Below are 24,062 nucleotides of genomic sequence, written 5' to 3'. Positions count from 1 at the left end.
ATAAACCAGGTGGATTCAGTAGCTGATGTTTACACATGGACAGTACCTGCAATTAAAGAGGCCAAACTCCTCAGAAAGATAAACATGCACCTAAGAGCTGAGAACAAAGCTATGAGAAAGAAAGTTGAAGACTTGAAGGCACAGCTAGGCCAGTTAGCTGCTAAATGAGGTTGTTGTTCAAAGGAAGGTTTTGTTCCAAATTTTGTTAAATTTTGCTTAGTTTATTTGTTTTGAGGACATGTAGATCCCTGCTATATATATCCAAGGTCAAAAGAAGTTTTTACAATCAAATGCCTGGGCGGTAAATATCTCAGGGAAAAAACAAGCTGTTTAAACAATTCAGCAGTTTCGTAGCGCGCTACGAAACTGCTGTAGGTGTTGTTTTTTAACGCAGACAAACAGTTTGATAAGATGATCGGAAATTTTCAAAGGAAACACCTAAGGGACATATAAGAGACCAAATGAAGCTATCACAGCCATTCAGATTATGACAGGTGTACTTTTAAAAAAAGTGAAATGTTTTGACTCAGGTTTAAAGTTTTGTTATAAAGTCACTTTATTACCAGTCATTAGGGTTCGGAAGGAGCTGCATACGAGGAGTTTTGGCTTGCACACCTGTCCATCAATGAAGCCTCCAACACATCAGGAACATGGTGGTGCTCTATATTTTTGGGATATTAAAGAGCTAAAGACATGCTGCTGCATATTCGAGTAAGGGGTGGAAGACTGGAACCGAAAAACAGGGGATTTCTCCTAACATCACTGAACCATTAAAGCACTCAGCATCCAAAGCCAGCATGGAACATTGAATACTCATCTCAGCCATCTCAGCCAAACTGCAAGGAGTCCAAGTGTCAAAGAACAAGAAGGAATCATTCTACGAAGAAGATAGAGTTAGAGTCATAATCAAATTAGAACTCTTTAGAACTCCAGTTAGCATTAATTGTATTTAATAGTTTGTTGTAAAGCAGATAGGTGTCATCATAGGCAGAATTCGAGTTCCCCTCATGTTGGAGGAGGAAGCTCGAAGTAGTTAGAATAAGGATTTTCTATATATAGCTAGAACATCTATGTAATGAAGGTTGGATATTTGATAAAACAGAGGATTGTTTTGGTTTGTGTAAAAAACTCAGTTTCAGTAATATAATTTGCTGCTTTTCTTCTCAGGATTCATACAGTATTTCTATGTTCAAGATGTATGGTTTTACTTTGTCCTTGATGTTTTTTACAGTTGTATGAATACACAATCACTCAGAATTCACTTATGCTGCTCTGATTTCCTGTGTGTATTTGTAAACTGTGGTTTTCTATGAATTGTGTTTTGAGCATCTAAATGCCACATGCCCTGACTTCTATGTAAAAGCAGTGTCATTGTCTATTGAAGTATGAATGACTCCATAAGCCCAATTGAAACCTATGTAATGTTTGTCCAGCCTTCATATTTGTTAAGTTTACTTTACAAGAGTTAGCCATCTTACTCATAGTCAAAATCAATAACCTTTTGAGAGAGCCCTCTCAGGCTAAGGAGGCTAAGCCTTAGTCAAAAGATTGGTCTGAAATAGTTACTTGAAGTCTTCCTGGGTTGCAGCCTTCCAGTGCTTGATTTTGAGATAACAGATTGGATGATGTGGAAAAGGTCAAAGTGAATGAGGAGATGCCAAGTGGCACGCTTCCTTTGGCCCTCACATATCACATATCACAGTCGTAGGCAGAAAGGTGTTAAGAATCGGCCTTGGTGCAAACAGGTTGCGATGCGATCTAATCGCAATTGTATATCACAAATGGACGAGTATTATGGAAATTGGCCCCCGGAAGGTTGGGTTGCAGTGCGATATCGCAATCGCATATCGCAGGAAACACGATTTCTGCTTAAGACTACCGTTATTTCTTCAACGATTGCGATGAGTGATAAGACCCCAGATGTGATATTTTATGTGTTATATTTTATATTCCGTCGGGTCTGTCGATACTACTGATTAATGTTCCCACGTCAATTTCTGATTGCGAAATGCGATAGTTCCCAGACACGATACGTTTATGAGTAACAGTTTAAGTTCCTGTCGAGTCCATTGATATCGCATTGCACAATCGCACATTTCCACCATGTTCACAGACTTTAAGTCGCCGGTCCTTGCTAATTGTGGTTTGTGATATGGTCGACAGGATATGGCTTGCAGCATGGCCAAATTCTTGCTCAATTAGTGGATTTTGGAGCGAATTTGTGGGATTATGTTGGTTTTGGAGAAATTTGTGGAACAAATAGTGGGAGAACTAGGAGAAGTCATAACTTCTTTAGTTCTTATCCAAATTGGATGCAAAAAGAGGCTAGATAGCCATTTTTGAGCATTCTGAACTCATTGAGATAGGTTTTAGAGGCATTTGAGCATTGTAAACACACTTTTGTTGTAATTTTGAGCATAATAGAGAGGCCCAAGCATTGGAAGCTGGACCAAGGAGACGTAGCCTAGGAGGGGTGAACTCCTCATCAAATCTCTATGTTGTGTGTTCTATTTTGATGTTCTTTGTTGTTATTTTGTTGTTGTTCAACATATGTTTTATGTTAAATTGTTTATAAAATTTACATAAGAAACTCTCATGGGAATCAGTTAATTAAGCAAACATGGTGAATTCTTAAGCACTTTATAAGAAAATGATAAGCATCTTAGGTTTTACTATCAATGGGGAATTAGCACAACATTACTAATCTTCTCCATTTCAGATTAGTTTTGATGAAAAACAGATGCTCGATCGAGTAATTTTAAGCACTCGATTAAGCAATTTTTAAGCACTTGATTGAGTTGTTGAGGCACTTAAAAATAGCTCAATCGATCATTTAAACAAACTATCGATCAAGAAATTTTATAACCCGAATTAATGGCTCGACCAAGAATTATGGTTTAATCGAGATGTTGAGTCATATGGTTCACCATTAATACCATTAATAAACATTGGTAAGGGTGCTGACGAGTTAGCTTTTTAATGGCTCAATCAAGCCTTTGAGCTCGATCGAGTCGTTGGTTAACCATGTATGTCGCTTGATCGAGGGTTACTTTAACACTCGACTGAGAAATTTTAATTTTGAATTCAAGCACTCGATAGAGATTTTAAAGTGCTCGATCGAGCTCTTGAAGTCCTAAAACTTACAGTTTCAAAACCTATTCTGTAGATTTCTCTGCAACCCCAACTTGTACCCTATTGGATCTAGGGTATAATTTGTCCTTAAGTGGTGGAGTTAATCATGTTGGATTTGCGAAAGAATCCTTTATCCAATGGCATATGAATTTGACACTTTTGAATTCATATAATATTTGTCATCTAAATTCTTTTAAACATAACACTTGAAATTTTTTTGGATAGTTTCAAAGGGGGCGAATAAAAAATCAATAACATAAAATATACACAACGAAAAAAATTTAAAAAAAAATCACTATTTCATTTATGAGTCCTCTTCAAAAGGGTACTCTTTGTTTTTAAATTTATTGAAAGTGTTTAAAAACATATTACGTGAACACATGTTTCTCCAAAATGCAATTGAAATGAAAAATAATAAAATTCCTTTTCGATGTCGCAGATGCCATGAGCATGGGCACCTATTTAGAGATTGTCCCCTTAGCAAAACAGAGAACAAAGACAAAGAAACCACTATGAAGGATAATGAAAGCTTTCACAAAGTGGGACACAGAGGGAAAGGAGGCAAAAGGGGGCCAAAACAACAACAAACAAAAAGACAACAGGCCAATCTGAACAGGTTCCAGGTTCTCAAAGAAGAGGAGGGAATATCAAAGGAAGATCAGGTAATGGAAGGAAACTCAGAGGAAAAGGAGAAAGAAGATAATAGGGAACAAGCACGGGATGCTACTAAACATAAAGAAATAATGCCATATAATGAAGAACTAGAGATGGATCAAGAAATGATTCAAAGTGAGATGGAAACTAAGGATCAGGAACTGCAGGAGATTCTGGATAGAGAAAACCTAGATCTAGAAGGATTCTTGAAACAGGGAACCATGGGAGGGGTAGACTCATTACCTCAAGAAGAGTTCAACAGAGTACAACAACTGTTCCTATGGAAAACTCAGGACAAAGGAACGGAAAAACAGAGCAACAAAGAAAGATCGGATAACAAAGGAGTGAAATCTATGAAATCTACACCAGGACTAGCTCCCAGAAACCCAGGAAAGAAAAGAGGAAGAAAAAAGCAGAACGAGCTACTGATGGAATGTGGAAAGCTAATGATTGATTCAGGTAAGATGAAAGACCTATCTAGTTACTCCTTTACAAATCTTTAATGATGAAGTTCACATCTTGGAATATCAGAGGTTTAGGTAATAAAAGGAAGCAAAGATTACTTAGCAATAGAATGAAACAAGATGCTCCGGATATGATCTTTATCCAGGAAACTAAATGTTCCATTCAAAAAATCAGAGAACTTAATAGTAAGTGGCTCAATAAATATGAGTTTCTTGAAGTTAAAGCAGATAATACAGCTGGAGGCTTACTCACTCTTTGGAACCCCCACAAGATTGGCATAATAGATGCTAAGGCATCTAGGAACTATTTATCAGTGGTTATACAACCTGTGGGAGACAGTGTGACTTACTTGGTCACGAATGTCTATGGGCCGCAAAGACTGGATGATAAAATCAAATTTCTGGATTCTCTGGTAGAACTCAGAGATAGACATGCAGCAGTTCCCTGGATATTGGGCGGGGACTTCAACATGATCAAATCACTCTCGGAAAAAAAAAAAAAGGGGGAACAAGAACTTTAAATAAAGATTCTACAGCATTTCTAAATTTTATAGATAATATGAAGCTAGTTGACACTGATATGAATAATGGCCTCTTTACCTGGAACAACAAGAGAGGAGGGGAAGCTCAAGTGGCCTCAAAACTAGATAGATTCATAATTTCAGAGGACCTTATGCTCACAGACAAGGAAATGACAGTGAGAATTCTCCCTTTTGGTGGCTCGGACCACTGGCCTATTCATATGGAGGTGCAGGGCATCGACTCCCCCAAGAATAGGCCTTTCAGATTTGAAAATATTTGGCTTAACCACCCCGATTTCATTAGTAACATAGAAATATGGTGGAAAGAGGATCTGCACATTCAGGGAACTAGAATGTTTCTGCTTCACAAAAGACTTAAATACATCAAGCTCAGACTCAAAGACTGGAACAAAAAAGTATTTGGAAATATTTTTGCAGCAAAAAAAGAGGTTGAAGACAAGATGCAGAAACTCAATCAAACTCTTATTGCAGAGGGCTTTGATAGAGTCAGAGATGACCAAGTTACCAAACTTCAGCAAGAATGGGAGAAATTATGCAAACAAGAGGAAATATATTGGAGACAAAAATCCAGAGTTCAGTGGCTAAAAGAAGGGGAACGGAATACCAAATTTTTCCACAGATCCACCATGGCAAACAGATCTCATAATAGGATCTCTTCAATCAAGGACGAGAGAGGTCATCTTTGCAACTCCCATGAAGATATAGAATCTGTGCTAGTACAACACTTTCAAGGCATAGCAAAGGAGTCCAATGCAGACAGAGAACTCTTTATCAGAAACTTAACAAGGCATATACCCAGGCTAGTGTCTAGAGAGGACAATTTCAATCTCAACAAGCCAGTTACTGAAGAGGAGGTCAGTGATGCAGTTAAGGAAATGAAGAATGGAAAAGCACCAGGCCCTGACGGTTTTAATGTGGATTTCTTCAAAGCCTGTTGGAACATTGTTAAACAAGATATTATGAATGTGGTGGAAGATTCAAGGTTGAATAAAACCATTCTAAAGGCGCTCAATACTTCATTCTTATCCCTGATCCCCAAGCAGGACAATGCTCAGACTCCAGATAGGTTTCGGCCCATATCTTTATGCAACATGGTGTATAAAATTATATCCAAAGTTGTAGCCAATAGACTCAAACCCCTTCTCCCTACTCTAGTGTCTGTGGAGCAATCAGGTTATGTGGAGGGTAGAAAAATTCTCAATAATATCATTCAAGCACATGAAGTGGTGCACTCATTGATGAGCAATAAGAAGGCTGGCATGATTATGCAACTGGACCTTGCCAAAGCTTATGACAAGCTGAATTGGACCTATATTAGGAAGGTCCTTCTTGCCTTTGGCTTTGATCATAACTGGGTAAGATGGGTAATGGCACTGGTCACTTCTTCTAGTTTTTCAATATTGGTCAATGGTTCTCCTTCCAAGACCTTTTCTCCATCTAGAGGTCTCAGACAAGGAGACCCGCTATCTCCCTTCCTCTTCATCCTCATGATGGAAGGACTTGGGCGGTCTATCAAGCATGAGAAAAATGGGGGTCATATCAAGGGTATCCAACTTTCTGACAATGGGAATGCTTTGTCCCATCAACAATTTGTGGATGACACTATGCTGCAGGGAATCCCCACAGTAAAAGAAGCTCTTGCTTATAAACAAATCCTGCATGACTTTGCTATGGCCACAGGTATGGATGTAAATCTGTCCAAATCTAAGATTTTTTTCTTTAATACTAATATTGCTATTCAGAGAAACATCTCCAGAATTCTAGGCTTTCAAAGGGAGGTCCTTCCTTCCAAATATCTGGGAGTTCCTCTTACTGTTAAACCTTTGCACAAAAGCATCTGGGAGTCGATCATCAATAAGATGCAGGATAAAATCAGAAAATGGACAATAAGATCTTTAAACTTGGCAGGCAGGTTGGTGCTGACAAAAGCTGTTTTGCAATCTATCCCCATTTTCATGCTTTCAGCACTTCCAGCTCCAAAGGGAGTTTTACAACAAATTAGAACTATTCAAAGAGACTTTCTTTGGGGTAAAGGGGAAGGGAAAAGGAAATGGGCCTTAGTTGCTTGGGATAAACTCTGCAAACCAAAATCTTATGGGGGCCTTGGTCTGGATGATCCAGATGTTCTCAGCAAGGTTTTAGGTGCAAAGTTATGGTGGCGGTGGGTAAAAGAGCCAAAGGCTCAGTGGGCTCGTGTCTAGAAAGAAAAATATGCCAGCTCTTGGCAAGAGAATGATCATATAAGGATGACAGGAACCATAAAAGGATCACACATCTGGAATAAGGCCTGGGAGAATAGAGACTTAGTGCAGAAAAACAGTTTCTGGGAAATCAGAGAAGGGGACCTTGCACTGTTTTGGGAGGATAGATGGCAACAAGAATAGACTCTACTAAGAGAGGACTTTGTGGACCTAAAGAAAGAAACAGACAACAAAGGGCTATTCAGAGTTAAAGATTTTTGGGATCAACCCAGTCTAGAAGATAAATGGAGAAACTGGAAAAACATAGAACCTAGGGATGACAACCCTTTGAAAGAAAAAACAGAAGTACTAATGCGAATGTTGGATCAAAGGAAGATTCTAGTTTCTGAAGGACATGATCAACTCAGATGGGGCAACAATAAAGAAGGCAACTTCAATATTAAGGAAGCCAAGAAGATGTCTCTAGAGCTGGACTCCCAAGTTCTGGACAAGGTATGGCAGAACCTCTAGAAGCATCAAGGATGGATGAAAATTAAAATCTTCATGTGGTTGGTTCACCACAAGAAAATTCTGACTTGGGAAAACATTAGAAAAAGGGGTGTTATAGGACCTTCTAGATGCCAGCTCTGTAAAGCCCAAGAGGAGACAATCGAGCACCTTCTCAATGACTGCACCTTTACCTCTGAGTTGTGGGATTCTTTTGCTACAATCTTCCAACAGACGGACAGGGACAAAGATAGCATTATCAACACCCTAAATAACTGGAGACAAAAATTTTCTGAGTATGAGTTTCTCCACATGGCTTGGGTTTTGAGTCTAGGTTTCTTAATTTGGAATGTTTGGAAAGAAAGGAACAATAGACTCTTCAAAAATGTTCACAGCACCACCCAACACACATTTGAGCAGATCCTCAGACAGCTCAAGGAGACAGTGGGCACCATTGTTCGCAACTCCCCCATAAAGCCACCTTCAGAAAGAGAAAGACAAATTCTCTGTCAGTTGAGAATGCAGGGACTTATACCACAGGGAATGGATAGGAAGGTCATGAATCTGCCCAACAAGCCAGATTATTGGCATCCTCCCCCTCAAGGTTTCCTGAAATTTAACATCGATGGGGCCTCTAAAGGCAACCCAGGTCTTGCTGGTTATGGTGGAGTGTTACGAGATAATAGTGGTTGTATTCTACTCATTTTCCATTGCCATTTGGGAAAAGCTACTAATAATATGGTTGAATTAATGGCACTTGAGCAGTGTCTAGATTTCCTGAAGCAAGACAATCTACAGAACATTATTATTGAGGTCGATTCTGAGATGATTATTAACTCGGCTAAAAGAATTTGTTGTGGCACAGAGCCGGAAAAAGTCTCAAGGCACTGGAGGCTGATACAGGTCTTTCAAAGGATTCAAGTTCACCTCCTAGACTTATGCACTATGAGTTTTACTCATGTGCGACGAATGGCCAATAAACTAGCGGACGTTCTGGCCAATCAAGGAGTGGCTTGTACTAAAAATAGAGTCAAGATTATCTGGCCGGAAATGCCTCAGAATAGATTAAGGGATCAATGCCTCAGGCAGGTGGAAGAGGATTCCAAGGTTTATCATAAAAGGGTCATAGAAACAGGATCGGGTTGACCGTTATGCAGAGTTCTTACACAAGCAAGGTCGTTCTGGGTATGCAGGTTTATGTTTGGTATCAGTGTACAGAAGTTTCAGTGGCTTGGCAAAATTCAGGGATCCTCTTTTTCCCATGGTCAAAGAAACAATACTTAGTCTTTCTCGGCAGCCGCTCTTCCCGACTTTCTTGGCCGGTGGTAGTTTTACTGCCCTCGAAATGGTTTCCGACGTATCACACCACTTTCAGGCGAACAACAATTTTCCTTCTACGGGAGCGATTCCACTCACCTTTCAACACGTGGCCCAAGATGGACAGGCAATACCGCTCTCATCGCGCGGTAATCTTCGGCAAGGTTGGGCCTTGCGATATGTATAGGGACCGTTGGATCTACTGTGGGCAATCGACGGCCAGGATTGCACGGGCATGTTGGTGGGTCCTTTTCGTAGATTATCTTCCGAGCTGCTTGCACATTCTATCAAGTATCACGCGCATCTGGCGGATTTCGAGAGGTGTATGTGAACGAAAGTTAAGGTTTAATTCGGACCCGATAGTTTACTCAATTTAGTTTACCTCAGTTTTTCGGGTCCGATCCGCGTGGTTTTAGGTGGGCTTACTAGCCACCCGAATTGTCTCTCCGCCGTTGGATCCTTGGCTCAGGATCTAACAGATAATTTATGTGTTTAAGCCTTTTTGTACATTATCTTTGTTTACGATTTAATAGAAGGTTCCACTCTTGCATTAGCAAAATAATAATAATAATAATAATAAAATATATATTTTTAATATGAAAAACTTAGTTCTCTCTGTGTAGATCATGATCATATATATATTTTTTGAAAAATACACATTTTATACTAAGTTATGCCAGGTGAACTGATGCATACCTCTTAAGTTTTGTGAAAATTTGCAAGGACATATATTGCATTTAATGGAAAATTAGAGATTATATGACACTAAATTTTTTTGCAAAAATATCATTAGGACAACAACATAATTATCCACATATTGTATTTTTACTCTGAATCAAAATTCATATTTCTTATATAAATTTGGATGGGTGCAATTCGATAAAAGAGGAAAAACTTGAAATTTCATCGCCACATTTGGCCCAAAAGTGTAATCCATATTCATGTTTTCACCCTATGTAGATGGTGTTGTGTACATGTTGTGAAAGTGGTGTTGTGTACATGTGGTGCTATGTACATGTTGTGAAGATGGTGTTGTGTACATGTTGTGTAGGTGGTGCTATGTACATGTGGTACACATGGTGTTGTTGTACATGTGGCATTATGTACATGTTGTACATGTTGTGTTGTGTATAAGTGCTATTATGTTACAGGTATTTTGTACATGTGGTACATTTTTTTTTGTGTAAATGTGTTATTGTGTTATGAGCTTTGTGTAGTCATTGCATCGCGACATGTGTATTCATTGTGTTGTACTTTGTGTACGTATGTGTATTGCGTTATACACGGGGTGTAGGTGTATGTATTGTGTTTTGGTGTACATCAGGTGTAGATGTGTGTGTTGTGTTGTACACTGGGTGTAGGTGTATGTATTGTGTTGTGGTGTACACCAAGTGTAGGTTTATGTGTTGTGTTGTACACCATCTGTAGGTTTATGTATTGCGTTGTGGGGTACACCGAGTGTTGGTGTATGTGTTGTGTTGTACATCATGTGTGGGTGTATGCGTGTGATGTACATGGTATGTATGTGTATGTGATTAAAGAGAAGAGAAAGTATTGGGTGCTTGCCAGGTTTGGAAACCAATCCATTGTGTGTATAGAAAGGACAAAGAACAAAGCAAAAAACAAAGAACCATTTAAAGGATAAGTATCCGTATTTTATTTGAGTATTTAACTGTGCATGTGATATATGAATTTTATTTATGATGGTTACATGTGATCTATGATTTTGATTTATGATGGTTGTGTTTTGAGCTAATCGGATGCGATATGTTTATCCATGATGATTTGATCAAACAACGATTTTGACTTGTTGTGATAGGAAGTGAACATAATTGTAAGTGTACCTTATTGACAGACCACCAATGAGGTATGATCTAAATTTATTTCAATTCATTTTGAATCTAATGGAAATTATGTGCTTGTTACAAGAAATCATGAAAATTCCCAGTTGGGTGGTTGGAACTGACTGCAAGAATGTTAGTAGCAACAGTGAAAGGAATTGGAACAAGCGGCAGTATGTTGGTAAAGCACTTCAGGAGCAAGGCCATTATGGGACACTGGTACCCAATAGTTTCCATCGATTTCCATGAGCATGCTATGACCGGTATGATGGTTTTAAGCGAGGGATATGCTTTGGTTTTTGGACCTTCTAATGCGAGGAAACCATGCCAAGGGAGGGGTCGCCCTAGGGACTATGTAAGAGAGAAGGGTATGCATGTGGAACTTGGAAGGTGTGTGACTACATGGAAAGGAGTGACCAGATTGCCTGAGGGACTGTGTAGCAGAGAAGGGAAGGTTGGGGAATACATTGATTTTGGTCATTAGCATTTCCAGATGGAATCAAAAGCACATTAGGAGTGCCCCCTGAAACAATGAGCCAGTAACTATTCACTAAGAGGAAAAGTGGCACAGGATTGTAGCATTGGACATTGGATGCAGATTTTGACCTTGACAGTGGATTCTGGACTTCCTAGGAAGGAGGTGAGTCCTAGTACTACTTTTGAGGGTGGAGGTGTGAGCCTCTAGATTACCTTGTTGCTGATGTAGGCATCGTATCCTTTTATTTTTTGGTTGAGGAAATGTGCATATGTGTATATTATCGTAAATATTGTATCGAGTTGTGTTTATAAAGCTCCATATGTAGTATGATTATTTGTTGGTTGAATAAAATGTGCACGATATTATATGTAGTTGTTATGGTAAATATAGTAATGAGTTGCATTATAAATCTCCAGTAAGTAGTATGGTTTTCATGTTTCAAGTAGTTGGTTATTGTAAATACTGCAATGAGTTGTGTTATAAAGCTCCATAAGTGGTATTCTTTTGCTAGTTTATAAGTTTCATTGAAAACCGAGGATGGTGTTCCCCAAGGGGGGTGATTTTGCAACAGCCCTGGTTGATTTTCCATGTAAAAAAATATAATACTAAGGTCACGGGACATGCATTCCAAGATGAATGTTGGGAAAAAACATAGAGATGGGGATCACTAGTGATTAATAAATGACTCTAGAAATTGGCAAATATAATGGCAAAGGTAAAGTGGCAATAATTGACATTTTATTTATGAAATAATGGAAAATAGGAGAAAATGAAGATGAAAGGTCATAGATTTGCATGAGGAGGAAATTGAAGGAAAAATGAAGGAAGATGAAGAAATTAGAGGCCTCAATGATAAAAAGGCTTTTGAGGATCAGTTCATGGCTTTTGTCAATGGAAGCTTTTGGTCAGTGTTAGCTTTTGTCAGTTCAGTCTTTTGACACTTTAATTCTATTCTCTATCATTCTCTCACACTCAGAGAAATCTTTGACCATTGTTGGAGCATTCTAGTCTCACTTGGATTTGGAGGAAGAAGGACAAGGAAAGTACGAGAGTGCAAGGGAACGCGAGGAACAACAACTATTTTAACTGGATTGCTTTACAAGTATTGACATTAGGGGAATTTTGAGGTCTAAAATGGGCCTTCAAAGAAAAATGTACAACCAAAATAAACTTTATAATAGCTTATAGGATTCAAGATGATGATGTCAACCTTAGAGGATGATTCACCATTTTTGGAGTAAAAAAGTCAAAATATTAAAAAATATTAAAATAATAAAACTACTTTTTCAACTTGTATTTTCAACTTATTTCCCTAAGGTTTTACTCAAATTTTGAGTGGGGGTACTCGTTGGATGCAATATTTAATTTTTCGTCCAAGGAGTACCCATGTTGCATACTTTCGATGGACCCTACTACACAAAAAATGAGAAATACATGAAAAAAGGTTATTGCAATCACATTTTTTGCGTAGAAGGGTCCATTGAAAGTATGCAAAATGGGTACTACTTAGATGAGGAATCAAATTTTGCATCCAATGAGTGTTTCCGCTCAAAACTTGAGTAAACCCATATGGAGATAAGTTGAAAATACAAGTTGCAAAATAGTTTTTTCTTTTTTCCCTCTAAAATTTGATGATGTAATCTAATCGTATTTTATTATTTCCACTATTATTTTATAATTTCATTAGGAGGCCCATTTTAGACCTCAAAATTTCCCTAATGGTTGCATGTATGATTTCCTTGCTAGTATTTGCATGCATGGTACATGCATGTGGTTTCTTGGTTATGTGTTTTCATTGGCATGGAGATCTACCTAAATTGATAGTGGTTTTACCTAGTGTTGTCATTTCCTGGATAACCATCATGTTTTCGGTTTCCCATTTGATTGTTTTCTAATTGGTGCTCATGTTCCTAATGGTTGTGGGTTCAGTTACTAGTTCCTAGATCCTTGGTTGGACAAACACTCTTGAAGCCTTGGAACAACTTGGGTTGAGTTACTAGTCCTAGAAGCCTTGGTTGGAAAAACGCTCTGGAGCCCTTGGTGGGTTGAGTTACTAGTCCTGGAGTCTTGATTGGAAAAATTCTCTAGATTCCTACGGCAGTTGTGGGTTAAGTTACTAGCTCTAGAGTCGGGTTGGAACAAATGTTATGGAGCCCTGGAAAACTTGAGTAGAGACCAATCTGATGATGGTTAGTGATGTTTGACCGTGAGGTGGAATCACTAGTTCATGATTGAGGCAGTTTGGCCTCTGGAAGCCCTAGTTTGGTTTTGTTTTGGTTATTCCATGAGATCCCACATTGATGCTTGGAATATGACATGGGGATGACTAGCTGAAAGAAAGATTTGGTTCAACCTAGTCTATGGTCGGGTGGTACATGGAAGTCCCTAACTTGGTTGGCATTTTCATATGTTAATAAGAAGTATTTTTTATTGTGATCTATGAGCATATTTATTGATTATGATGGTGATATTATGGTTGGGTTTCCATGGTTTATATGTTGGTTATTGTTGGTTTATATGTTGGTTATATGATGATTATATGATCTATATTGTTTATGGCTCTTGACATGTTTGATGAATATATGAATGGTTGATGAACGCATGAACTAACAAATTTTATTGTAGATATTATGAGAGGGCATTAGACCTTCTTGGTGATTCTCAGATAATTTTCAAACTCCTTTGATCATATATGCATTCATGACCTGTAGATTACCTATTTGCAATATGTTTGACAAAATGTTTGTCATGGTTAGGAATTGTTATGTCAATTTCTTGATCAAGTTTTGTGTTATAGGCTTTGTCTTTGTGTTATTTATTGTTTTGGAAAGTTTCATCAAGTTCTAGGAAGTGGTATGGAGACTAGCCCTGAAAAGGTGGCTCAAATTTTGCGGTCATAGGCACAAAACTGGGAAAATAAGACTACATTTTCTACCTTGCAAGCTTATGCATGTGACTGGGAGTTCAGGTCAATGGAAAAGAAATATGATTCAGGGTTTGGGCACGTAGAGGGGTGGTTTAGCTCCTATGGGTCCTATAGCTCCTGAGGAAGGTCAGAAAGGTTTTGGTTTTTTTATTCCACTTCCTTAATTATACTTAGGAGGTTGAGTCATATCATAGTAACTCTTCGTCACATGTTACCCCGGTAGACCAGTGAACTTGGGTAAATGTGGGAGGATGGTGTTACATCCTACACCAAACAGTGTAAGGGTTAATTGGGGCCTTATATCGAGGAGATCCCCTTTATGTTGGTGGTATCTAGTGCAATCAACGCAAGCCTTCAATGATTTCACTTATTACACAACTTATCGCATTGTTTTCTTTAGTGTGATCTTTCTTTGTAACTTCTACCTTTGACCAAATATCCCATTGAGCCATTCTGATAATTGAGGTCCACCATTTTATTAAAATGCCTAATAATCCAAATATATTATATTAGTGACAACCTCCACAAGATCCATTTCTCCTATTCTAATATAATTTTTATCACAAATTAACATTTGGGAGCACATAGTGAGTATTTCTTGCTCACTAAGACCATCAACACTCCACATATAGAGGTTCTTAGCATTATATTTTCTTTGATCTGTGGAGTTTTCGAAAGTTTTTAGGTTAGGAGGTGGCTTTCAGTGCATATAATGAGGAGTTATTTTATATGACACAAAGGCATGGGATTTTATTGTTGGTGGCATCGTGATTGCATTGAAAGACATTGTTGGCATATATAAGAATTTTTTATTTTCTAGTGAAGAGCTTGATGCAACAAAGGTAGATGCAGAAGTAGGGGTTGGAGTGAACTATAGAAGTAAAAGGATTAGCTTCTATTATGTGAACATTAAGATTGGGTGCATTAATATTTTTCGAACTACATCTATGGTTTATCTTTGGTTTGCTGCTAATTTTATTAACCATTGTAACAATGATTTATAATGCCTTTTCAATATCTTCATCAAATTTTCATGGGGTTTATTTTAGCTCATCAATGGATGTAAGCAATGAGCTAGAAACAAGTTCTTTAAATTGTTATTCCCTTAGAAGGTCCAAGGCTTATACTATTTGTTGACATTGAATTTGAAGTTGGTCAACTTATCCCTGTTTTGCAAACTTAGATTCACTTGTTTGAATTCCTAGTCCTCTTCGGTCAAGGTTTGTCCAATTTCCTTGTTGAGTATTATGGTTTGTGAGAGATTTTTTGGTGAAAATCACATGGAATACCCTTTGTCGACACGTTTCGAACCAACTAGTGTGGTTCATCATCAGGACAAGTTGAAGAAATAGATCTAGCTTAGCATTTTAAATAGTCTGAGCAGAGACTCCAACGGCTAACTTGACCAACGACTAGTTTGACTCTAGGACCGGGGTCAAAATTATTTTATTAATTTAATTAGTAATATTTAGGACCAATCCCTTAAAAATATATATATAAATATATAAAATATTTTTAATGGGTATTTAGTTCAAAAAAATATTATTAAAAATTATAAGTTAAATAGTATTTAAAAGGAAATTTAGTTAAATAAAGGACCTTATAATATATTAATAAATTAAAGCCTAAATACAAATATATAAAGTAAAAAAGTATTATTAAAAATTATAAGTTAATTAATAATTAAATGGAAAATTAGTTACATAAAGGACCTTATAATATCTGAATAAAATAAAGTAAAATCAAAAGGATGTTAGGTTAGTTAGAAAATTAGTTAAAAAGTATAAGTTGATTAGAATTTAAATGGAAAATTAGTTATGTAAAGGACCTTATAATATAAGAATAAATTATATGCATAAATATAAATATATGAAGTAATATAATATATATATATATATATATATATATATATATAATTGAAATGGGTCTTTATTTAGAAGTAAAATTATAAGCTAGTTAGTATTCAAATGGAAAATTAGTCACAAAGGACCTTATAATACCTGAAGTAATAAGCTGTTAGAATTAATAAATATAAGAAATGAAAAAATTAACTCTCTAAAAATAAATAAATAAATAAATGAAAGGAGAAAAATAATGATGAGAAAACATAAAAGGCGAGTTTGATGTTAATAAGGGCGGAAATCAGTAGGCTCAAAAAATCCTTGAATTAGCTTTCTCTGGTTCTTTTAGATTTGCATCTAGATCTTGGAAACTTATTTTCGGCCTCCCTTTGGGCCAGAATAGATGCCTGTTCGGCTCTGAAGTCTCTTCGATTAGAGGAGATTCGGAAGCAGAATCAAGCTTCTAAGTTTCTAAGGCTAGCTGGGAATTCAGCGTTTCTTGATAGAGCTGTGGGAGCAGCTTCCCGTAGCCGTGTCTCATCTGGGCAAATCTCTGCGCTGAATGATTGGTTATCTGGCTGCTCAGGTGGGGTCTCTAGTTTCCCGTCACTGGATAACTCAGCTCACTTTGATGGAGCCGATTCTGTCTCTTCAGACCTGCATTCATCTATAGTGGGTTCTGTTTTACCGGAAGGGAGTAACCAGGGTCATCTCTGCGCAGAGGAAGAAATGGAGTTTGCTTCTCAGGGGATCGTTCGTCCTGGTACCTGCGTTGCGGGAAATCACTCTAAGGTTAACAAATGCTCCCATCCTGTCGCCAGTGATCCTGAACGCATTCTTTCTCCAGGCGTAAGACGGTTTTCTTTTGACAGCAGCCGAGTTGTTGTGCCAGCTTTCAGCGTTTCTGGTCCATCTGCGTTGTCGTCCAATGAATTCTCCGCCTCCCCGGGCATCGAGGGTTCCGATCCGGTGGTTTTAAGTCCGCGTTCTCCTACTGATAGCTCTGATTCCGCAGCGCGTAGAAGGATATCAATTGGTGATTTGGCAGGCCGGTTTGGTATGGTCAGCGTGGAGTCTTTGAATTCGTTGTCGCCGAAGGATAGCTCCTCGTCCCCGGTGCCTAACAAGACCGTGATTCCTGAAAGTGATGTGGCTGGCAGGTTTGGAGAGGTCAGCGAGGGTTCGATCCCCGTTCCCCGTTCTTCGTTCAGCGTTGGAGATCCCGCGGGTTTTGCAGTGCCTCAAGATAATATTGATATGGTTAATATGAATTATAATAATAATATTATGAATAATCATAACAGCATTATTAATAGGAATTATAATAATAATATGAACAGTAATGGTAACATTAATATAATTAATTAAGCCCCAAGGGTTAGCTCAATCGGTCAAGTCGGGGCCTCGCCAATGGGAGGTCACAGGGTCGAAACCCGAAAGCTCTTGGGGTTAGGTCTGTGGTGACCGAGGGGTGGACCCCCTTCGGGTGGGGTCCACCCAGATTTATCGAACCTGGAGTAGCGGATCAACTGACCAGGGTCCGTGAACCAGCTGGAAAAAAAAAATAAAAAAATTAATATAATTAATAATAATAATTTATTAATAATAATAATAATACTTATAATAATAATAAATTCATTAATAACATTAATAATTATAATAATAGTAATATGAATTATCATAATAACAATGTTAATAAGAAGAATAATAATATGAATAATAATAATGACATTATTAATTATAATATTTATTGTATTAATAATAATATTAATTTTAATTTTAATAATAATAATATTATTATTATTATTTATAATAATAATAAATTCAATAATAATAATAATAATAATAACTGGATGGACAAGATTAACACAAACATCTCTAACATGAAAAATAATAAGAATAAGAGGACTCCTGGTATTAATAATCTTCACCTTTCTTCTCTTTCTAGTAACAGGGTTATTAATCTTTCCAGTTTCGTTTTTCCCCCTTCTGTTTTTAAAGTTCTGGGCAAAGGATTAAATTTTGCCTTAGCCCCTAGGAAAATCCCCGTGGAGGATATTATTTGTGATATTGAGTTTGGGATCAGAGGTTTACCTGATAGGATCAAGGATACTATTAGGCAGGATTGTGCAGTTGCCTTGAGAAAGGCTAGGCCGCCTAAGAGCAACCTTAGCAAGGAAGAATCTTTAGCTCTTAGATCCTTAAACCAGAACAAAGATATCATTGTTCTTAAGGCAGACAAGGGTGGTGCTGCCGTCATTCTTAACAAGGTTGATTACCGCAGCAAGATGTTGGATCATCTTCATAATAGTGGTAGCTACAAAAAGCTTCCCAAAAATCCTTTGAAGAAGGTTGCTAGGAATGTGGCTTTGGCCATTAAATCCATTGGCTCAATGAGTTCCTTGCACCATAAACTCATTGAAAGCAACCCTATTACTCCTAGAATCTATGTTCTCCCCAAGATTCACAAGAAAGGAGCCCCCTTAAGGCCCATCGTCAACACCATTGGAGGTCCTACCTACCTTCTTGCGAAGTTCCTTGCGTTAAAGCTTAAGCCCTTAGTTGGTCGTACGAAGTCCTTCGTAAAAGACTCTGCTTCCTTTATTGAAGAACTCAAGGACATTAAGCTTGAACCTGGGGACATTCTTGTTAGTTTTGATGTTGTCTCCTTGTTCACTTGCATCCCTATTAATGAGGCCATGGAGGTGATCAACTGCCTAACAGATCCTGACACGGCCAGGTTGGTTGAGATCTGTCTCACTTCCACCTTCTTCAGTTTTGAAGGAGAGTTATTCGAGAAAACCTGTGCGGTTGCGATGGGCTCACCCCTTTCCCCTGTCGTTGCTAATCTGTTTATGGAAGATTTTGAGTCCAAGGCTCTTAACTCTTCCCGGCTCTTGCCAAGCTGTGGAAAAGATATGTGGATGACACCAATGTCATCTGGTCTCATGGCTAGGATGAGCTTGATCTCTTCTTTGATCATCTCAACAATCAATCCTCAGCCATTAAGTTCACTAAGGAGCAGGAAGTTGATGGACGCCTTCCATTCCTTGATATTCTTATTTCTAAGAATAGTGATGGTTCCCTCGCCCATCAAGTTTTTCGGAAGAAAACTCATATGGAACAGTATCTTCATGCCAGTTCCCACCATTTCCCGACTCAAAAAATGGGTGTTCTCAATACCCTTGCTACTCGTTCCCTAAGGATCTTGGACAAGAAGAGCTTTGAGAAAGAAAAATCCCATCTGCTTGATGTCTTTGTTGAGAATGGTTATAGTAGATACATGGGTCAGAGGGCTTTCCTTAAAGCTTCCAAGAATTCTCTGACTAAAAGGGAACCGAAGGAACGAATTCCAGGTGTCCATCTTTCGTATGTTCAGGGGACCACTGATAGAATTGGAAGGATTCTCAGGAAGCATAGTATCCCTGTGACCTTTAGGCCCCTGAACACCATTCATATGTCCCTCAGATCGGTGAAGGATCCTATTGACCCTAAGGATATGAAAGGTGTTTATATGATCCCTTGTTCCTGTGGGACCCCCTATATTGGGGAGACTGGTCGCTCCATTAATCAAAGGATTAGCGAGCATGCAGCGGACCTTAAGCATAGGAGAGCTAAGTCTTCCGCTTTAGCTGAACATGCTGAGAAAACCAATCATCATGTTTGTATTGAGGAGGCTAGTGTTATTGCTAGGGTTTCGCATTTCCATCATCGAAAATTTAGGGAAGCGCTTGAGATTGAAAAGAGGCCAAGCAATCTCAATAGAGAGGATGGCTGGAAAATCAGTAGGTGTTGGGTCCCAGCACTCTCTTCCTAGTCGTTTTTCCGCCCTCCTCTTAAGGTTTTTTTTTTTTTTTTTTTAAGACTTTTATGTTTTCTCATCATTATTTTCTCCTTTCATTTATTTGTTTATTTATTTTTAGAGAGTTAATTTTTTCATTTCTTATAGCTTATTGCTTCAGGTATTATAAGGTCCTTTGTGACTAATTTTCCATTTGAATACTAATTAGCTTATAATTTTACTTCTAAATAAACACCAATTTCAAATATATATATATATATATATATATATATATATATATATATATATATATATATATATATATATATATTATATTACTTCATATATTTATATTTATGCATATAATTTATTCTTATATTATAAGGTCCTTTATATAACTAATTTTCCATTTAAATTCTAATCAAATTATACTTTTTAACTAATTTTCTAACTAACCTAACATCCTTTTGATTTTACTTTATTTTATTCAGATATTATAAGGTCCTTTATGTAACTAATTTTCCATTTAATTATTAATTAACTTATAATTTTTAATAATAATTTTTTACTTTATATATTTGTATTTAGGCTTTAATTTATTCATATATTATAAGGTCCTTTATTTAACTAAATTTCCTTTTAAATATTATTTAACTTATAATTTTTAATAATATTTTTTTGAACTAAATACCTATTAAAAATATTTTATATATTTTTATATATTTTTTTAAGGGATTAGTCCTAAATATTACTAATTAAATTAATAAAATAATTTTGACCCCGGTCCTAGAGTCAAACTAGCCGTTGGTCAAGTTAGCCGTTGGAGGCTCTACTCAGACTATTTAACATGCTAAGCTGGATCTGTTTCTTCAACTTGTCCTAACGATGAACCACACTAGTTGGTTTGAAACGCGTCGACAAATGGTATTCCATGTGATTTTCGCCGAAAAATCTCTCACAAACTTGATATGGATCAGAGAAGCCTGAGCTCTATAGTATTATGGTTGTCGTCTGCTTTGTCAAGAACATAATGGAGTTGCCACAATAAGTTTGGAAGTCTTATTTGAAATCTTTAGAGGCTCAAGAGGAGGGAATTGTGTGCATGTGATTTTGATAGATCCATGCACTAATTCCAAGCCTGCCTAGAAGTAGCCTAACTACCCCTTTCCTCAATGTTTGGAATAGATGAAATAGATAACTATCATCCACTATATTTAGAGTAGATAAAATAAATAATTGTTATCCATAGAAAACCAATAAATATTGATGATAACAATTCGAAAAACATTTAGATATCAGATTAGTATAAAAGCTACTCCAAATAAAAGAAAATAATCCAAATAATCCATTAAAACCCTAATCAAATATGAGAGAGTGGACCAATAAATTTAAACCACCTGTATTTGAACAAACGTAAAATTTACACTAACCTATCGATAACCACATTCCACTTAACGTACCCTAATTTACTGCCGAGTCACAACCCTCTGACCCTTTGATAGAAATAATTAAATTGGTACCATATTTTAATTATGAAAGTGGTTGCTGACGTCGAAAGTAAATTTAGATGCTCCCCATTGCGAAAAGGCCCATAACGACATTGTAATTTGATGCTCCCCATTTGCGGAAATGCCCATAACGACATTGTAATTTATTGAAAGCAAAAGAAAATACTTTGTCAGCCACCATGCCCGAGTCACCCGGAAGATTTCAAATCGATAAGATACGGACATACTTAACGTTAAGTAAACTAGCAAACGGCTCGGCAAATTAAATTGAAATTGCACGTTTCTGTACATGTTGCCTGAAATATTGAAGCCATGAATTTTTTTGTTAATTGTAAAAAGATAGTGAAACAAAACAAAAAAAAATTAGAAGTAACACTGAACTTTCTTAATTATATATAAAAAAATAAATGAAAATATTTATCAATTTAACAGGGTGTTGTTTATGCCTATAGGGTTTTGGATTGACGGTAAATGGGTGCCTTGTTAAGGCATTACTTGCGATAGGTCACTGGTTCAAATCCCCATGGGTACTTAGGTTAGTCTTAATTAGAAAAAAAACAAGGTGTTGTTTATAGAGATCACAAAAAAAAATCAAGAAACTTAATTAAATCAATTTTTGGATGACAGAAATAAATTTAACACTACTAAAAAATTTTAACACACCTAAAATTATAAAGCTACTTAAGTTTAACTAAAAAAACAGAGTGTTGTTTACAGAGATCACAAAAACAATCAAGAAACTTAATTAAATTAATTTTTGGATGGCAGAAATAAATTTAACACTATCAAAAAATTTTAACACACCTAAAATTATAAAGCTCAACCATAAAAATTTCCAAAAATTTCTACTATTATTTGTAAAACATTATTTTAATAATATTTAATAATTTTTATTTATCAAAAACATTTACACAGCAACAGAAATCTGGCCAAATCAAATTCCAAACAAAATAAAAAGAGTGAAAGAGACTCGTTATATAATACTAAGTTATACATAATTGGGAAATATAATACAACACTCGTATATCTCTTTCACCGTATGTCTTACATTATAGAAGAAACCGTATAAAACTCTCATCCCTGAATTATAGGTGAAATTTGTTTTTGTTTTTCTCGTGCAGGAGAATAAGCTGACATATTACTTTAAATAGTGTTTATTTTTCTCATGTTGGAGAATAAGCTGACATGTTACTTTAAATATAGGATTTATTAAGATCGAAATTATTTTTAACTCCACCATTTATAATTGGTTGAAAAATATGTTTGTGGACGCGTAATGGAATGTGTTTCAAATTGCTTTAGAAAATAATAAAAATATTGGCAAAGTTTTTATAATTTTGGGAAATTTAAATTACAATGGTAAATTTCAAAATTTTGGATGACGAAAATATTTTGGATGATGTTGAATCTATTTCCATCATAAAAAACAAGATTTAAACATTAAAAAACAAATTTACTAAGGTTATTTTTAAATGAGATGTCAAAAATATTTAACATTTTAAAATCCAGAAATCTTTATAACATAAATGAAAACCTAAATTAAATTTTCTCTACTGTCATTAAGGAACAGTTAATCCATTCATGTGGGTAGTAGTTTAAACATACTGTTTTTTCTGCCTTGAAAATTATGGAAATTCTGGTAATATTTTGATAAAATCACGCAGCTATTTTTGTAAATCCAAGTTACAGTGGTCAAACTTCAAGATGCATCAAAAAGTTTTTGATGGTGCTGAATCCATTTTCACCATTAAAAACATGATTCAAACACAGCTATCAAACTTCAAAATGGGTCAAAAAATTTTGGTGGTGCTGAATCCATTTTCACCACTAAAAACATGATTCAAACATTACTAAAGTAAGATTTCTTAATTTTTTTTAACCCTATTCTAACTACTTTTAACCGAAGCATTTCGAAAAAAGAAAAAAAAAAAACTTGTCCGATACACATAGCCGCAACCCAAAGCGTCCTCAACCTCTACAGTCTGTAGGTGTTAGGGTTATCGGCATTTCAACAACGACACTCTGAGCAGGAGGAGGCCGAGGGAGATGCCCCAGTTCTTGATCGTGATCCCGCCCCTCCTTTTTGGGCAACGCCGCCGCAGGCGCGCAACGATTCACACCATTCTTTTCCCTGCTCTCGCAAGCGGCGCTCGTCCTGCAAACGGGACAAACGGAGCGCTTTGAGAGCCACGCATCGGCGCAATGCACATGGAAGGCGTGGCTACATGCTGGAATCACGCGGCACCAGTCACCGAGCTGGAGTAGCTCGAGGCATACCGCGCACTCGCTCTGCGGAGTCCGCTCTTCTTCTTTCAGGCATTCGAGTGTGGGCAAACGCTGGAGGTCAGCCTCCGAAAGGCCCTGTTGCTTGGGAACCTTGCTGTTCTCCTCGAACTGTCGCTGTCCACGCCTCTGATGCAGAGACACATAGGAGACAAGACAGAGATAGAACGCCACCAGCATGACCATACCAGCGAAGAACAGCAACAAGGACACCACAATGGCTAAAATCATTCTCTCTCTAACCTAATTGCAGGCTGATTATAAAAACTAAACCTCAAAACCAGACGATATTCTGTGGATCAAAAATATCCCATCTCTAAAGCAGGCATCACAGAGCAGCAAGATCTGACATGGGAGGGGAGGCAAGCAAGCCTTTAAATGATTGTTATTTCTACAAGTCCAGACAGACAAACGATGGTCGCCATGCCACCGCTGATATTGCCTTGCTTGTCTCTACAGTGGCCACCAACCAATAATGAAAAAAATGGTCATACGGCTTGGAATTATGGCTTAAACCCATTTACCATCTTATCATTTCAAACCTCCCAACAAGAATCTTATCAATTTTTTTTGCCCTAAATTGGACAATTTCACACCAAAAGCAGACT

At 37.0% G+C, this 24,062-nt stretch overlaps 1 protein-coding gene across 1 annotated transcript; it reads right to left on the bottom strand.

The window, feature by feature from the left end:
• Positions 1-22,833: 22,833 nt before the first annotated feature.
• On the bottom strand, positions 22,834-23,691 carry LOC149140101 (E3 ubiquitin-protein ligase ATL23-like). The gene has a single exon (XM_089449797.1). The coding sequence runs from the start codon at positions 23,683-23,685 to the stop codon at positions 23,140-23,142; it is 546 nt and encodes a 181-aa protein (XP_089305923.1). The 5' UTR covers positions 23,686-23,691; the 3' UTR covers positions 22,834-23,139.
• Between the last annotated feature and the right edge of the window lie 371 nt (positions 23,692-24,062).

The sequence above is a fragment of the Pinus tabuliformis genome, chromosome X (assembly GCF_031772625.1).
Source record: "Pinus tabuliformis cultivar Carrire ecotype Pingquan chromosome X, CPIR1, whole genome shotgun sequence".
Classification (NCBI taxonomy): Eukaryota; Viridiplantae; Streptophyta; class Pinopsida; order Pinales; family Pinaceae; genus Pinus; species Pinus tabuliformis.
Note: the sequence above shows the minus strand (reverse complement) of the source record. Positions and strands in the feature narration are given on the sequence as shown.